The sequence below is a fragment of the Rhinolophus sinicus genome, linkage group LG15, assembly GCF_036562045.2.
Source record: "Rhinolophus sinicus isolate RSC01 linkage group LG15, ASM3656204v1, whole genome shotgun sequence".
Lineage (NCBI taxonomy): Eukaryota > Metazoa > Chordata > Mammalia > Chiroptera > Rhinolophidae > Rhinolophus > Rhinolophus sinicus.
Genome location: NC_133764.1, coordinates 43,401,345 through 43,418,897, shown reverse-complemented (window position 1 = coordinate 43,418,897; position 17,553 = coordinate 43,401,345). Strand labels below are relative to the sequence as shown.

At 56.8% G+C, this 17,553-nt stretch overlaps 1 protein-coding gene across 15 annotated transcripts in view; it reads left to right on the top strand.

Annotated features, from left to right (window-relative positions):
- Positions 1-17,553, top strand: part of CACNA1G (calcium voltage-gated channel subunit alpha1 G) — a 63,918-nt gene that overhangs the window by 37,417 nt on the left and 8,948 nt on the right. For 8 of the 15 annotated variants that reach the window (XM_019730952.2, XM_019730953.2, XM_074320271.1 and 5 more), the window contains 13 exons: positions 644-1,075; positions 1,961-2,061; positions 2,274-2,397; positions 4,185-4,253; positions 4,386-4,570; positions 5,456-5,582; positions 7,104-7,229; positions 7,789-7,878; positions 8,443-8,635; positions 10,549-10,602; positions 15,674-15,825; positions 16,565-16,674; positions 17,410-17,543. In XM_019730952.2, coding sequence (XP_019586511.2) covers positions 644-1,075; positions 1,961-2,061; positions 2,274-2,397; positions 4,185-4,253; positions 4,386-4,570; positions 5,456-5,582; positions 7,104-7,229; positions 7,789-7,878; positions 8,443-8,635; positions 10,549-10,602; positions 15,674-15,825; positions 16,565-16,674; positions 17,410-17,543 — 1,897 coding nt within the window. Of the gene's footprint in view, positions 1-643; positions 1,076-1,960; positions 2,062-2,273; positions 2,398-4,184; positions 4,254-4,385; positions 4,571-5,455; positions 5,583-7,103; positions 7,230-7,788; positions 7,879-8,442; positions 8,657-10,548; positions 10,603-15,673; positions 15,826-16,564; positions 16,675-17,409; positions 17,544-17,553 lie in introns of all 15 variants that reach the window. The other 7 variants (XM_019730969.2, XM_019730958.2, XM_019730966.2 and 4 more) reach the window with 2 other exon arrangements.

Genomic DNA, 17,553 nt, shown 5'->3' with positions numbered 1-17,553 from the left:
TGAGTGACGTTGGGTGAGACTCAACCTCTGAGCGTCGTCTCTAAAGTGGGGGGTTCCTACCTCCTTAATAGCTCATCATAATAATAGTAAACCCCATCCAGTAACTGATTCTGGGCCAGACACCATTCTAGACACTGCTCATAAGTGTTGTAGACCCATTTAATCCTCACAGCAACCCTATGAGGTAGGTACTGTTACTATCCCCATTTTACAGATGGGGACCTGCGTCTCAGGGCCCTGAAGTGATGTGTGGGAAGCTCCGAAGCAAGTAGGTGACAGAGCCAGCATTTTAATCCAGGAGGCTAGTGTGAGGGCCCACGCTCTGGCCATTATTTAATACTGCCGCTCATCTGGTAGTGATAAGACTTCTCTCACTAAACGAAGAATAGGTGCTAGTGTCGTATCTGCTTTAGAGATGAGGAACTGAGGTACAGAGAGGTTTATTAACTTGCCCAAGGTCACACAGCGGATTGGAGTAAACCAGGTCCTGAATCTAGGCATCCAAGACCAGAGCCCCTGCTCATCATGCCTCTATGCCTGGTGTGATGCCAGGGAGGCCGACGGGAGATGGGGTGCATGTAGGGGTACAGGGCTGCATGGCCGTGGCTGAGACCACCCTCTCTCTCCTCGGCTCACCCTCCAGCCAAGCGCCCGTAGCTCTCCACACAGTCCTTGGAGTGCAGCAAGCAGCTGGGCCAGCAGGCGCTCCAGCAGGAACAGCCTGGGCCGTGCCCCCAGCCTGAAGCGGAGGAGCCCGAGTGGGGAGCGGCGGTCCCTGTTGTCAGGCGAGGGCCAGGAGAGCCAGGATGAGGAAGAGAGCTCGGAAGAGGAGCGGGCCAGCCCCGTGGGCAGCGACCGTCGCCACGGGGGCCCCCTGGAGCGGGAAGCCAAGAACTCTTTTGACCTACCAGACACACTGCAGGTTCCCGGCTTACACCGCACAGCCAGTGGCCGCAGCTCGGCCTCTGAGCACCAGGACTGCAATGGCAAGTCCGCCCCAGGGCGCCTGGCCCGGGCCCTGCGGCCCGACGAGCCCCCACTGGATGGGGATGATGGTGATGACGAGGGCAACCTGGTGAGGCCCCTGTGCACACAGTGACCTTGAGCAAGGAGAGCTGTGCCCGGCCTGGGGCAGGGCTGGACAAACAACCCATCCCAGTTCTGTGGCATTCAGGAAGTTACCATCACGCCCAAGGGATCTCAGGGTGCTGGCCCTGGAGGTGGAGCTCCAAACACCCTCGTTTCTCCCTGTGCTCACCCTGCCTAGCCCCAGATCCTCGTCATGCCTGGGGCTGTGGCTCTGAGGTCCTTGGTGGATAGGAATGGTTTCAGGCAGATGTGTATGAATCTTTCATGGCTCTCCCCCTGTGACTCAGAAAGACCCATCACTCATCTCTCCAAACTGATGCCCTCTCCTGTCCCCTTCTCTCATCTTGACCTCATGACAGCCTTGACTTTACACGTGCCTTGCCCATTATCCTTCTCCTGGCTTCCCTCCCCCGCCCCCACCTTTAACCCTGGGGTGGGGCCCAGGCACTCAGGACCTCTGGGTTAGCATGTGAGGAGAAGGGGCCAGGGTTGCTTCATCCCAGGTGTGTCTTTGAACAGACGGCTATGATGAGTGTAATGTTTGATAATTGATGTGGCTTCCAAGCCCAGCGGGCAGGGAAGGAGAAAGGGAGGGCAGGTGGGGGCTGGACAGGAGGTAGAGATGGGAAGAATGCAGATTTTGCAGGAGGAGGAAGGGGTGCAAGGGAGGAGGGGGGAGATAAAGGATGTGAGGGATGCTCAGGGGACCAGAGGGGGCTTGGGGGGACATGGGAAGGTGGTCTTAGGAATACAGGGAGGGAAACAGGGAAGAGGGCTAGGAGAGGCTGGCAAAGTGAGGGCTGGGAAGGAGTGAGGGGTGGGGGAACTTGGTGGCCTGGCCCTCCTTACAGCCCTGCTGATCCTTCCACAGAGCAAAGGGGAACGGATGAGGGCATGGATTCGAGCCCGGCTCCCTGCCTGCTGCCGCGAGCGAGACTCTTGGTCTGCCTACATCTTCCCTCCTCAGTCAAGGTAAGCAGGGGTCCCTGACCTGGGCCCCAGCCTCTCCTTCTCACGGGAAATTATCCTGTGATGCCGATGCTAGAAGTGTCCCCCAACGTGGGAATGTGTGAGAGAGGAGCCTCAGGCTGGGGGTGCCCAGGATGGGTAGGACCCTCGGGGCAATGCCTCTCACTGCTGCCCTGCCTGCCTCCCGCTCAGCTTTGGCCTCTGTCCTGGAGCAGGTTCCGCCTCTTGTGTCACCGAATCATCACGCACAAGATGTTTGACCACGTGGTCCTCGTCATCATTTTCCTCAACTGCATCACCATCGCCATGGAGCGCCCCAAGATTGACCCGCACAGTGCTGTGAGTCCCCAGGACTAAACACGGTGGCTGTTGAGTGCCTGCTCGGTGCCAGGCCCCTCCCGGGTTAGTGAGCAGGGCGGGCAAGGAGGCCCAGAAAGACGGAGGGAGGGAGCCAGGACTCTCCTGTAGGTCTCCCTGACTCCCACCTTTGCAACGGGCACCCTGAGATACCTCCTGTGTCCTTCTTCTGCTTCCATCTCCCTTCTGTGATACATCAGTCCAGCTCAGGGAGTGGGCCCTGTTCCTTACTTGGGTGAAAAGTGAGCCCCGTCGCACCCTGGCTATTTGCAGACGGCGTGTTCTCGTGAGCCAGAGACTTGTGAGGCCCCTGTGTGAGTCGGTGAGTGTGGGGATGATGCGAACAGCGAGACTGGTCCTGGCTGCGCAGAGCAGTCATGCTTTCCCTGCTCCTGGCAAAGTGTCTCAGTTTCACCCATGACCCCTGCACCGATGGGGGAGACAGCCAGTCCAGCCTGCCCCCTGGGCAATGCAGAGGGGAGAGGGCAGCTGCTCTGGTCCTCTTGGCCATGCTACGTCACAAACAAGCAGGTTTTCAGGGCTGTGAGGGGTCACTTCTGCTTGGCCTATCAGTCCTCAGAAGGAAAGGAGAGGCCAGAGGCCTGAGTATCTGGACATGCTCCCAGGGCCCTCGCCTCTGGTGGGATGGGCCCACCTGTTCTGGGAACGCTGTCCCTCGTCTGCTGTCATATACCCTCCCCCCGACAATGATTCTGGTCCAAGAACGGGGGGTGGCATCTTACACCACTTACTTGGAGGTGGCCCCCTGCCCTCCTCGCTACCTCCATGTCATTGTCCAGATTTCAGTGCTATTGGGGCTTCCATTAGGGTGGGCTTCAGGCAGGCCAGCGTGGGGATCGAGGGAGTCTTGAGGGGTGGAGGGGCCAGCCCAGGAAGAGGTGGGTGAAGAAGCATAGCACTAGGGGTCCCCATCCCTGGGCCGGTGTGGGGTGGAGCAAAGGCAGCTGGTCACACTGGCCGTCTCGTCCACCTCCTGCCCAAGGCCCTGCCGCGCAGCTCTCTGCCACTGTCATCACGTCTCTCCCCTCATCTTTCCACTCAGCTCCTTTGCCTCTAGCTGTCACATGCACACATCTCTCTTTCCCCTTTCTCTGTTTCGCACTCTCTCTGACGCTCACTCTCTGCCTGCCGCCTCTCCAGCTCTTTACACCCCTCTCTTGGCCACCCAGTGATGAAATCAGCCCACAGATATCAGGGCTGCCGCCTTTCTTTCCCTGCCCAAGCCTAGGCCCAGCATAAATACTGTGCCTGAGGAAACACTGCCTGTCCTCGGGCCCCCAGCTTTTCCTGCAGCTCCATTTCTGGGGCACACAGCAGGAAAGCAAGTCCATGGAGCAGGGAGAAGAGTAGAATGGGGAGGTCAGAGATCAAGTTAAATCCTGCCCCAGTTTTAAGAAAGAAATCATGGTAGGGCCTGAAATGTGGGTCTCAGATGACAGCACGGTAGTGGGGTTATTTCCCCTCCAGGACACTCGGGAGGCGTGGGAAGCAGCTCTGTTCAGGGCAGGGGTGCAAGTGAGTCAGGGGGCCTGGCACTGGCTGTGTGTGTGTGTGTGTGTGTGTGTGTGTGTGCGTGTGTGTGTGAGGGGTGGAAGTGGGGAAAGGAGATTGTCTGCTTTGTTGGGGAGGGGAGGGGTCTTTTTTTCTGAGTCAAACGTTGGAAGCGATTCCTGGCTTCCGTATGCAGAGCAGACCTGGCCCAAGGAGGGGGGCCCTGGTGGGCAACACCTACCTGCTCTCTCTTGTAGGAACGCATCTTCCTGACCCTCTCTAATTATGTCTTCACCGCAGTCTTCCTGGCAGAGATGACCGTGAAGGTGACGGAGGGGTCGATGTTGGTTGGGGGCTGTCTGGTTCCTGGTGGGGTGGAGAGGATGGGCTACCAGTGGAGGGCAGGGCGGGGGACTGCAGGGAGGTGGTGGTGACCGTGGCATGCCGGGCGTCCCCAGGTGGTGGCCCTGGGCTGGTGCTTTGGGGAGCAGGCGTACCTGCGAAGCAGCTGGAACGTGCTGGACGGGCTGCTGGTGCTCATCTCCATCATCGACATCCTGGTCTCCATGGTCTCCGACAGCGGCACCAAGATCCTCGGCATGCTGAGGGTGCTGCGGCTGCTGCGGACCCTGCGCCCGCTCAGGTGAGCCCCAGCCAGGTGTCCTCCTCGGGGACGCCCCCAACCACCAGCCGCCCCGCAGTGGAGCAAGGGAACCACCTGCCCCTGCTTCCTGCCTGTGACCCCCACAGGGAACGCTGTCATCACTTGGCTTCAACTACGGGCTGAGGACTTTGTGTCCCTGGGCCTCCCCCTCAGTGACACTCCCCACATGACATGCTGCTCAGGGCTGCTGTGCCCCTGGCCTTGTGCAGGGCGCAATACAAGGGGCCCTAGGCGGGGCCTCATCGCCTTCAGCTAAAGCTCTCGCTTGGCTGGTATCCTCTGGGGTGACAGTTGGCCCTCCCCAGGGAGGTAAGAGACTCTTCTTCCCTGCTTTCCTCACCTTCATGCCTCTCAGGAGCCACCCACCAGATCGAGTGGGGCATCTGCCGTCTCGGGAAACCTTCCACAATGAGGCAATCACGCCCCCCCCACCCAAGGGTCACAACTTTCCGTGGATGGGGACAATACTGACTGACTAGTGATGCTTCCCTTGCTATGACAATGCACCCCTGTTCCTTCCCCTCCCTGCCTGACCCCTGCAAGTGCATCTCCCTGTCCTCACAACACACTGCCATTCTTTGTCCCTTGGCAACACCTCCCTTGAGTTGAGTCCTTTGACATCCTGGGAGTGGAAATGAGGGTAGAGTGGGGGTGTCTGCTTCCTGTTTTGAGAGTTTATAGATGGGAATCCCCATGCCAGGGGTCCTGGGAAGAGGGGACTGTTCTGCATAGCCAGCCCACAAAGCCATCGTCTTCCCTTAGCCAGAGCCCAAGCCTGGAACCATTGGGCCAAGATTGAGGGGCAGGGACAGGGGAGTGTCCGAGCTGGGGGAACCCCTCTTATCACCCCCCCTCTATCCCCAGGGTAATCAGCCGGGCACAGGGCCTGAAGCTGGTGGTGGAAACGCTCATGTCCTCACTGAAGCCCATCGGCAACATTGTGGTCATCTGTTGTGCCTTCTTCATCATTTTTGGCATCCTGGGGGTGCAGGTTTGTGAGGGTCTGGGGGCCAGCTGTCGGCAGAAGCCTGAGGGGTGGTCTTCCTCTTGGACCCTGGATGCTGAGGCCCAAGCTGCTGCTGCCTTTATTCCAGAAAGGAACACACAGGGACACTTCCTTTAAGACCTTACACCTCAGGCCCCTTTGCCTCCTGGGCATTTTGCTGAAAACTGGGAGCCTGGAACAGGGCCTCTAAGGGGACGAGCGCCTTGGAGAGGCTTCTGACCTGTGACAGCTGCAGGCTGCTGTTCCACCCCCTTCACGCACTGCACTCTGGCGTGGAGGGACTGGCCCCGGCCCACAGTCTGCTCTGGGATCCCCTCCCCGCCTTCCCTGCTTGAGTGGATGGGCTACAGGCCAGGCCCACGGATCCAGAGCCCAGACAGCTGGGCCAGGTTAGCGACGTGCTGGCAGGCAGGCGGGTGCAGACCCCAGACGAGGCAGGAAATGGGGCTGCAGGGGAAAATTGGCCTCTGGCCCAGGGAGGGAACTTGGTGTTGGAAGAAAAAGAGCGGGAACTGTTTGCAGGATTCAGCAGGCGCCTCTGGGCGCCCCTCCACCTCCATCGTCCTGAGCCCCTGGCTCCAGCTGTTTCAGCTGCAGGGTAGACAGCTGGCTATTGGGGCAGCAGGGGAGCTCCTGGGTGGCTACCCTCATCTCCCTCCCTTCCTTCGACTTCCTGGGGAGGGGGCGGGGGCTGTTCCTGGTTTCCTAGAATTCCTTAGCCCCAGGGACCCGGCGGGTACGGTTGCCAAGGCTGCCTGGTGCCTCCCTACACAACCAGTGCCCCTTCCCTTCCCTCTCTTCCTGGCCTGCTTGGGGGAATAGAGGGAACCATTGTTGAGCCCAGTCCAGGGTTCTTCCATTGGATTTAGATGTCTTGAGCAGCTACCCATGCTTCTTGGTCTCCCATCCTTCATATCCCTTCCCCACCTACAGTCATAGCCTGGTCTGTTCTGGACTGAGGGTCAGCTTTCCAGTCACACAGACCTGAGTTCAAGCCCCTTTTTTTCTGCCATCTACTGGTAATATGACCATAGTGAGTGAACTTACTTCCCTGAGCCTCAGTTTTCCTCATCTGTAAAGTGGGGTCAATAATACCTCGCGTACCCCCACCATTAAACCAGATCACTTGGCCCTTCCCCCAGAGTGTCTGATTCAGTGGGTCTGGGGTGGGCCTGAGCATTTGCACTGCTAGCACATTCCCAGATGGTGATGATGCCCGTCTAGGGACCCCACTTGGAGAAAAACCTGGCCTAGCCCTTTGTAGAAAACAAATGACTGCTCCCCTCCTTCCACCCTTTTTCAGTACCCACCCCATGACCTTTCCTCCTCTCTCTAGGGCTCTGTCCAAGGAGCCCAGAGGACGGGGTGCCTTCAGGGCAGGTTCCCTGACTTAACTGACCCCAAGGCTGAGTACCCCCACCCTACCCAGGGGAGGTAGGGCTGGGGGTTTCGGGGCCTCCTGGGTCACAGCTCACTTCTCTCTGTCTCTGGTATGTGTGTGTCTAGCTCTTCAAAGGGAAGTTCTTCGTGTGCCAGGGCGAGGACACCAGGAATATCACCAACAAATCTGACTGTGCCGAGGCCAGTTACCGGTGGGTCCGGCACAAGTACAACTTTGACAACCTTGGCCAGGTGAGCCCAGGCTCCGACGTGGGGGTGGGCGTGATGGAAGGGGTCTGGAGAGGACAGAGGTCCAGGCTAAGTGATGCCTGCAGGGCAATTGATTTACTTGCCAGGGCCTCAGTTTTACCATCTGGTGAATGGGTAATGGTGTCTCCTTGGAGGCTCATAGTAAGGATGTGATGAGATCATATGTATGTTTGCTTAGCATGGCACAGGGTGCAGGTATACTGTCCAGATGAGGCCTTTCCTTACCCCACATTTATAGAAACAGAGATGTAGGAAATGTAGTTTGTTCGGTTTTGCTGGTGTTTCCCTGACCCACACTGGTTTGGGTTTCTGGATTTCAGAGGGTCTGATCATTTCCCATGGCTCCTCTGGCTTCATACTAGCCATGGAGCCCTGGGACCGAGAGCTCTCTTGGGGCCTGGAGTGTGACTCCAGCCTCACCTCGGAAGCGCTGGGATCCCTCAAGCTACTGCTGGGAGGTGCTTTGAGGACAGATGGTGGTTGGTTCAGCCACACATCCTAGATTTCAGATGGTCTCCTCTCCTCCTCACCCCTCCCCTAGGCTCTGATGTCCCTGTTCGTGCTGGCCTCCAAGGATGGCTGGGTGGACATCATGTACGATGGGCTGGATGCCGTGGGTGTAGACCAGCAGGTAGGGCTGAGGTGGGCAGGATCCATCTTTGGGCTCAGGTCACTCAGCATGGGCCAACTCCAAGCATGACGGGTGCAGACACTAGACAGAAAGAGGGCAAGGCAGGTTGCCAAAATGCCATCAAAGAGACAGGAGAAGCTGTAACTGGTAGCCTAAGGGCCAAATCCTGGCATGTTTCATTGACTGGCAACATGTTTACATTTTTATGTAGTGGTGAAAATTTAAAAATTGGCTGATTTCGCATGAAAATCCAGATTTGAGCCTGCTTAGGAGAAATCCAAAGATCTGGAAACACTGGGCTTGCATTCCCTCAGGGCAGGAGTCAGCTGGAACAAAAGAAGCAGCTGCCCCTTTTGAATAGAGCTACCCTCCACTTTGCCACAGTTCCCAACCCTCCCTACTGCCTGACACCAAACCCATGTGATCCATTGACATCCCCTGCTGGGTCCCTGTAGCTAATGAGTCTGTGGGCCCGGTCTTAAAGAACCCAGGCTATGGGCCAGCATCTGAGACGTCGTCCGTGGGCTGATGGCGCCTCCTCCTGTCCTTCCTGCTCCCTGCCAGCCCGTCATGAACCACAACCCCTGGATGCTGCTGTATTTCATCTCGTTCCTGCTCATTGTGGCCTTCTTTGTCCTGAACATGTTTGTGGGTGTGGTGGTGGAGAACTTCCACAAGTGTCGTCAGCACCAGGAGGAGGAGGAGGCCCGGCGGCGGGAAGAGAAGCGTCTGCGAAGACTGGAGAAAAAGAGAAGGAGTAAGGAGAAGCAGATGGCTGGTCGGTAGTCTTTCCACATCTCTCTGAGTCGTGCTTGACTTTGGCCTTGCGACGATACGGGGCCAGGGGCTGGGGCTGGGGGCAGGGAGAAGATGCTCCCTCCCCTGTCCTCACCTCCTTTCCCCGCAAGAGCATGTCAGCCTTTAGAGCCAGCATGAAGCAGACCAGTTCTGCCCCGTGGGGGAGGGGGAGCTATCCCCACCCTGCGGGGCTCCCCGGGTCTCAGCATCGAACTCCCCAGATGATTCCAGGTGGGAGTTATGCACGGCCTCTCCCAGCTCGACTCTCAGAGGAGCCTCATGGGATGAGAATCTTGCTCCATTGTCCTGGGTTGGTGTCCAGAGACCCAGGGATTGGTCCAGGAGCCGCCTTGCCTGCCCCAGGGTTGGCGAGCAAGCATCTTGAACCAGTGCCTGCCTAGTGTCCGTAGCTGCTGAGTAAGACCTCGGCAGAGGCTGCAAGTGGAGAGCAGTATGAGAGGACCCCATATCCACGCTCCCTCAGAACTCCCAGGCTTTCTGACGGTCATGTTTTGCTCTAGCTGGAAAAAAAAGAAAGAAAAGAAAAAAAAATCTCCTCCTGGCTTAGAGAAGGTCTGAGGTCACAGAAACTCTAAGCACATGACTCTCTGGCCCTAGAGCCCCCAGCCCCCTCACCTGTGACCTCCAGCGTCTTTTGGCCTTGGCTGGGCGAGGCCCCCATCTCATTCCCTCCTCGTGTTCTTCTGCCATGGATGGGCTGAGACTAAGCGAAAAGACACACAGATTACAGGAAGAGTGCAAGAGAAGTGACAGGTGTGGGAGCCCCTTTATTTCGCAGTGTCTCCAGGTGTGTTTGCACCTGTCTGCCTGTCTTCAGGGCTCCTGCCTGTCTGTCTGGTTCTCGATAATTTCCATGACTCTCTCTGTCATGTCTATTGCCCACGTTTCTCTAAGTGTCTTTATGTGTGGGTTTCTCTAAGCCTTTGTGTGTCTCTCTGTTTGGTGTACGGGTTTCCTTTCCTCTCTCCACCTTTGCACAAACCGTCTTCCTTACGCCGATAAGATGTGTGCAGTGCTCTGAGTTTTCTCTTTGGTTTGTTGAAATGTGAGTACCACCAAATGGGTTAGGGGCTGCGGTGCGCCCTCCCACCCCTCTGCCCCTGACTCTAGCTCCTGCTGCCTGTGGGGGGCACCTGGAGCAAGGGGAGAGAGTGTGGGAGAGTGTGGGTGTGGGTGAGTGTGGGACAGAGCCCATGTGCCCTGTGAGAGGCGGGGGCAGCTCATGGTGGGTGTTGAGGGGATACTGGCCTCTGGGCAACAGCGAGTGGTGCACTTGTCTATATAGATCTTACATCCTCAGTACCTGTGCCCAAGGCACCCTGCTCGGCTCTAGGGTAGGGGTCCCATCTCTGCTCTCCCTGTGGATGTCTGAAGCTGAGCAGGTGCAGTACCCCCAGCAGCCATGCTCCTACCCCTGGTCCATCCGCCCTCCCATCCTTGCAGTCTGCTGTCTCTGCAGGGCATCTGCAGATGGAATTCTTTTGGCAGGAGTTACTTGTGGCCCTGCCTGACCAGCTGGCTCCCCTTCTGGGGTCTGTAGCCACCTCAGGTGCTGCTGAGGCTGTGGCTCGGGTAGGAGTGGACATCTGTTCTGATGACAGGCTGCCTGCCCTCCCTGTGCCTCCGATTCCGTCCCTGCGACCCTGATGCGTTGGCTGAATTGTTTGTCTTCCTCAAGTGCCCTGTGCCCCAGAGTTTGGGGCTGGACATTCAGGACGAGCCACCCATGCTCAGCACACCCCATTTATAGGCAAAATGAGGGTCGGAGCCGAGGGGGAGCGAGCTGCTGAGGGGGCCCTGCCCAGCCCACCTGGTCCGGCCAGTGACCAATGTCGTGTTTCGTTCTTTTAGATCTAATGCTGGACGATGTAATTGCTTCCGGCAGCTCAGCCAGCGCGGCGCCAGGTACTGCGTCTGGGGTTGTGGGTTCCAGGGTGTGGCCTGGGGGTGGTCAGGCCCTGCCTGCCCCCAGGCCCACCTCATGTGTGCGGGGACATCCTCTTTGCTCCCTCTCCATGGCTCATTGATTCTATCCCCTCGGGGCGAGTGGGTAAGAGTCTCTAAGGTGCTGGGCTCTGTGTCATCCCATAGACCTGTGCTACGCTGGACGGGAGGTGAGGGCCTCAGCACTGCTCTCCCTCGGACACCTCTTGAAGGACCCACCTTCTCTTCCAAGTCTTCCAACGTCTGAGCTCCCCAGCCCCCTGCTGCCTCTCCCCACTCCTGCTCCTCTTCCCAGGCCACATTGTTCGATTATTAGAGCTTCAAATCTCTCCTGTCTCTTTTTGTCTGAAGGGGAGACTTTGATCAAAAGTGAGCAGGATGAGAGGAGCAGAAAGGGGAAGGATTTGTTTTAAAAATGTAATAATGAATAATTGAACAGACTCATTAATAGTCGAGTAATCTCAGTGGCTATGTCATTGCTACAAACAGCAGCAATTGGGAATCAAAGGCCTGAGGTAGCCATAGCTTCTTCCCAAAACCGAAGATGTGGGAGCGAGTTGGGCCCTTCTCTTTAAGAGCCGTGTCTCTGGGAAGGCCCTCCTGGTCCTGCCCTGTCCTGGTCCTCTGGCCCTTGCTCCTCCCAACACAGTCCCCGCACGGAGGGGCTGAGACTCCGAGAATCTGGGACAGGGCTTTACAACCTCTGATGTCGCCACACGGTGGTTCCCAACCTGTTTATTCCCAAGGGCCTTCCTTATCTTCTCCAACAGGCCCCGCATTTTAAAAGACTGCCTTTGAAGTTAAGAGCTCTTCAATAATGACTTTGTTTCACTGTTTTTACTAACCAAAGGCACATATAATTGCTAATCAGAGCTTCTGAGCTGCAGAAGGTTTCACAGTGAATGATGCGGGGGGAGAACATTTTGCCCTAAATTCATCTGTGGGGTCCTAACACAGGCATATATGGATAATTTCATTTAAGCTTTAGAAATATTGAAAAGAATGTAAGGACCCCCATGTGGCTGCCTTCTCAGGTTGCTGAGGACTTGGTACGTCAGGCTGGGGACCACTGGGCTGTACCTTTCTCCGCTATTCTGCACTCCCCCAGAAACCAGCCCTGGCAGATGCTGCCCTGTGGGTGTTGGGCTGTCTGACCTAGGAGGACTCAGGGACCCACCTATGGGAGACTCCCTGAGCCACCATTTGAGAGGTCATTCCCGAAGCCCTAAAGTGGATTGATGACTGCTGTCACGACAGTACTGAGTTCTACTGTTTGGCACTGAGAGACCATCTCTCTGGGGCTCAGGCAGGTCCAGCTGGTTTGTGTCTGGATTGCCTGGGTCCCACGTCTCTGTGTCAGGCTGTGTTGCAAACCCCTTATATGTAGTGGGTGAGAAGTGGGTGGGAGGAAGTGGCCTTCAGCTTTTCCCTGTGGGTTCACCTGGTCTGTAGACTAAAGTGTCCACACGTCCACTCATCCCCACACCACCCTAGCGTAGGGCTGGCCTACAGAAGCTTTTCCACCAAGAACCAACACATGCAGACTCTCATGGCCACCAAGAACTAACTGCGCCTGACATGCCCAGTTGATGCTAAACACGTTTGTGAGTCTCACGCTGCACCCCCATTCTGGGGACATTAAGCCGTGATGGGGCTCAGGCACATGCAGGTACGTGCACTAATGACAACAGTGTGTCTTACCTCTCCAGCTGGTAATGAGCCCTCAGAGACCCTGAAGTAGGGCTCAGATCATTCCATACCCCTCTTTCCCAGACCTGGTGTTCTACGTGGTCTGTACCAGAACTTTTCAAACCTCACTGTACGTAAGAATTATCTGGAGAACATATTAAAACACAGATTCCTGAGCCCCGTCTAGAAATACTCATGGCGTGCTCTGAGGTAGGAGGTGAACATCTGCATTTCCCATCAGCAGCACGGCTGGCAGTGCTGGGGCACTGGCCTACCCAACAGTGTTATGGGGATGAAGTCACAGCCCCTAGTCTGGGGCTGCAGGAATCAAACATGCATCACACCTCTCATTCCCGCCATGTGCCGCGCCCAGTGGGAGGGGGGGCCTGCCAGACCCCAGGGAGGGGCAGAAGGGGAAAGGCTTTGGTTATCAGGGGAGTGGGCCTGACCAGACACCTGGGTCCAGCCCAGGTGATCAGGTTGGCCCCAAGTGACCACTCGGCCTCTGGTGCCAGCTCTATTCCAACAGCCACCTGTGGTACCTGCCTCCACTCGCCCTCTCTCCTTCCACTGGGACCCAGTGATCAGGCCTGGCCACCAAAGCTGATGGTGTGGCGTCAGCTGTGGGGGCCTGTGTCCCTGCCGTCCGTACTCCCTGCCATTCTCCCGGCCGTGCCTCAGGCTCCTAGTGACACCTACTAACTCACTGTGCCTGCTGCCATCACTCACAGCCTCACATCCTTCCTTGTACTTCTCCTCTGCTACTGCTTGACTGAGGGCTGGGCAGTCCTGGGGTGCCCTCCTCCCCACTGTCTGACTCTGGTACTTTCTCTGCCTAAGGCAGCTCATACTGGTGGGATGCTTGACGATGGGCCAGAGCTGCCCACACGCAAGTGACCAGTGGTCCAGGCCCCTCCTGGGCAACAGCTGGAGAGCAGATCCACCCCAGGCTCCTCCCTCCTCTGGGGGCGGGGTGGGGGTGAGGGAGGGTCTCTATTTCTGCTCTGAGCTCAGATGCTGCCTATGAAACCAAGATCTGGGGAGCAGCCAGGCAGCAGCGTCATCCAGAGCCCGACAGCAAGAGCCTTTGTGCAAACTGTCCGCGTGCACCCCCGGGGCCCAAGCCCCAAGGCCCTATGTCTAAACCCACCTGGCAGCTGGCAAGGGCCTTGAGCTGGGAGTTTGGCTCCTACTTAGTCACGGCCTCACAGTATAGGAACGACTTGCTTTCTGCTGGCCTCATTCTCTCCCTCTGTAAAATAAAGGGACTGGCCCAGGAGAGGCTGAGCAGGTTGGCCCTGGTGCACTTTGGACCGCTGCTCTCATAGGGGATTTCCAGGAGCCTGGGCACCTGCTGGTCTGGGGTGGGGCTGAGGTGGAGGGGTGTTTGTGCAGACACCCAGGGGCCTGGGACCGGACCTGTCGCTGTGAGCAGATGTCCTGCCTCAGTCCTTCTGCCCCATCTTCCCCCTGGGCCACTTGGAGGAGGCTCCCTGGCCAGAAGGCAGAGGTGGTTGTGGAGGCTTAATTGGGCCTGGGGCTGCCTATACGATCAGACTGGGGTGAGATGGGAGAGGGGGTACTCTTCTAACCTCTCCTCTGCATTGTCTCAGCTAATAATGGGGCTAATAAGGAGCCGCTTTTTCTAACCTAATTGTATTCAAACATTTTAGTTAATTCTCCATTCATATTTTAGCATAATGGGATCGGTGCTCTCGGCACTTATGGAGATTAATGCAGAGAAAGAGTTCCAGCTGCTAAGGCAACACAAGGCGACTAGCGCCCTCTGGTTCTTGTGGGTACAGAAGGAAAGAAAAGAAGCCCGCTCGCCAGGTCCACCCTCCACAATCGCCCTGTGGATGACCCGAGGCCTCATGTTGTCCCCTCTCTCGGGCCTCTCCACCCCCACCCTCCTGGGGGTCAGGAGGGCTGCCTGAGCAAACAAAGCCACAGTTGGCTGGCCCACGTCTGGGGAAACAAAAAGATGGCCTAATGCACCTTGTGAGCCAGGACATTCCAGCCCTGCTGCCTCTTGGTTATCCACACGTCAAGGCTGATACTGGAGAGTGGCATCTGGGTCGAGGCTGAACATGCAGCTCTCGGGCGCTCTTCTTCCTTCGGCCTTCGGTGGGGGCCCACCCAGGCCACTCCCTGCCTCAGTTTACCCCTCTGTTAAATAGTCCTCTGCATGGGAAAGGACAGTTATGTCTGAGCTGGCCTGGGCCCAAAGCTTCCCGCTGCCCCTGAGCCAGCCACCCCTGGCACAGGCCTCAGAGGCTGCAGGCTTTGCGAGCTGGCTTTCGCCCTAGACTTCCTGAGGGGGAAGGGCTGTCTGGGACCTGAGGCTGCCCCAAGCCTCCCATGGGGAGCCTCTTCTTTCTTTGTGGCTGCCTCGGACACCAATCTGTCAACCACCCCCAGATGACATGTATCGCCAACTTGACCTGGCCTTTCCTCAGCACCTGGAGGAGGGGCCCCCTGCAATCTTCTGTCCCCAGATTCATTCTGCCAGCTTAGCAGGCCAACCTTCTGGCACCATGATTTGTATAACTAAGTGGTTCACTAATTACAAGAGAAATATTATGCCTCTGACAGATCTCAGACAGTGCTTCCAGCCCAGCCTGTAGTCTAATGCTACCCTGACACACAGGAGCAGGCTGGGCATTGCCTTATTAGAAACTGGGTGAGTCCTTCAAGTGGGGTCCTCCCAGATGAGTCTGGGACAGAGCAGAGCCCTGCGGCCTCCCCTCTGCCCTCCCCCACATGAGGGTGCAGGAGGCCCAGGCCCTGCCCCCCAGAGGTCAGTGCAGCCAGCCAAGAAGAGGTCCAATTTCCAATCTCCGGTTTTATCTCCAATTCCCAGCTCTGTGTAATCTCCTCCACGCCCCTCGAGGGCTGAGCTTGGTGAAAGAGCAAGAGCCTTTGCCTCTCTGTTGATGGAGCTTCCTCTGAGCCCGATAAGACCGGTTGTTTTTCATCTTATTGATCTGACCTCGCTGCAGAACACCGAGTGGAAGGTGTTATGAGGAGCTGGTGGATTTTGGAAGCTGCCTTGGGGCAGGGGCTCACCTGGTGTCTAATGTGGCGGGGAGCTCTGCATGTCCTGGCCCCTTCTGCACCCAAATGTAGACAGTAGAACAGACGCTTTGGAGGGGCGATGCCGAGAGAGCTCCCCTTGCCCCCTAATAAAGGAAGTATGTGGAGGGTGAGGGGGCTGATGACACTGGAATGTTTCAGCTGGGGTGGGTGGGGGGTAAGTAGCTGGTGTCTGTGAGGGATTGGGTGGAGGTGGCATAGGGGGCAGGGCCCAATGGCTGCTCTGCTCTCCTCCCCACCCCACCAGAGGCCCAGTGCAAACCTTACTACTCGGATTACTCCCGCTTCCGGCTCCTTGTCCACCACTTGTGCACCAGCCACTACCTGGACCTCTTCATCACGGGTGTCATTGGGCTGAACGTGGTCACCATGGCCATGGAGCACTACCAGCAGCCCCAGGTAGGAGTGAGTGACCGGCCTCCTGGGCCCTGCCTCCGACCACGGGACCACCACAGGGGTGAGCCTAACCCAGCCTGAGCTGGCCACTCCGCAGGGGTTCCTCTTGTACTCCTTGCAGCAACCCTTGGAGGTGGGTCTCATCTTGGACTTACAGATGAGGACATTGAGGCTCAGAGAGGTTAGTTGACTTGACCAAAGTCACACAGCCAGGAAGTGGAAGACCTAGTTTCTTCATCCAGCAAGTATCTATTGAGTGCCTACTCTGGGCTAGGCTGGACCTTTAAGGGTAAAGAAGGCAGACTAGTGGCCTGCCCTTCTGGAGTTTAGATTCTAGTGAATGTCCAGCTCCAGAACTCACCAATGATCTTGCCACTTCTCAAGTCGGCATCCATTGGCTGCCCTCCAAGCCTCAGTTTCCCCATCTGTAAAATAGGAATGTTGAATTGGCAATGCACAAGGCCCGTTCCAGTTCTTGCATCCTGTGCCTTCTAGCACATTTTCATGTGAGCTCCTCTCCATCCCTCAAGGAGGGAGATACTTTAGCACAAAGTTTGGGTAAAGCATGTGAATGAGGGCTCTGCTCTATCCTGGAGTAGTGGTCAGCCATCATGGCCGAAATGGGGAAGAAAGGTCCCCTTAACTCACCCTGTCTCCCAGATCGGGGAGGTATGATGGAGGCCAAGGGACAGGCAGTGTCCCTGGGCCTCAGGGACCCTGCCTTGTGCCCCCTCCCTGCCAGATCCTGGACGAGGCTCTGAAGATCTGCAACTACATCTTCACCGTCATCTTTGTCTTGGAGTCCGTTTTCAAACTTGTGGCCTTTGGCTTCCGTCGGTTCTTCCAGGACAGGTAACAGAGAGGGGCGGGGGACAGGTAATCATGGGGAGGGGTTTGTGGGAGTAGAGAAAGTGCATGGAAATACCAGGGAAATACTGAAGAGGATCTAGTGATTTTAACTCCGCAAGTTCAGCCCTCCTTCTAGGACCTACCCAGGGCTAATGATGGGGTGGAGTGGAAGGGCCTCCAGAGCTTGGGAGATGGGAGGGCAGGGAGGGAATGTGATAAGACAGGGCCTGGGGGACACTGGCAGCTGGAAATCAATGTGGCCTAGACGGGCTTAAGTACACCAAGCCTGGAGCCAGACTGCCTGGACCAGATTTGAATCTTGGCTCTACCACTTAGAAACTGGTGACCTTGGGTAAGTTACTTAACCTCTCCATGCCTCCGTTTCCTCATCTGTAGAATGGGAGATAATAATAGTATCCACCTCAGAGTTGTGAAGAGTTCCTATTTGTAAAGCCCTGGAAACAGTGCTTAGCATATAGTAAACACCATGTAAGTGCTAAATAAAGAAGCAAATGAAATAAATACAAACTAAAATAAAACATTTAAAAAGCAAATGAATAAAAACAAAAAGCAGAGGCCCTCGAGCTAGTCCTAGCCCTGCCCGTGCCACCAACACGTCGCTCTGCAGGATGGGAAGGCTGGACCCAGGACCAGCACCCTCCTTTCTGTAGCCACAGCTGCCCCCTCCTTTGCAGTGCCTCCCCACCCCCAACTCAGGGCCCTGTCCTGGGCTTTCAGGTGGAACCAGCTGGACCTGGCCATTGTGCTGCTGTCCATCATGGGCATCACGCTGGAGGAGATTGAGGTCAATGCCTCGTTGCCCATCAACCCCACCATCATCCGCATCATGAGGGTGCTGCGCATTGCCCGAGGTCAGTGCCC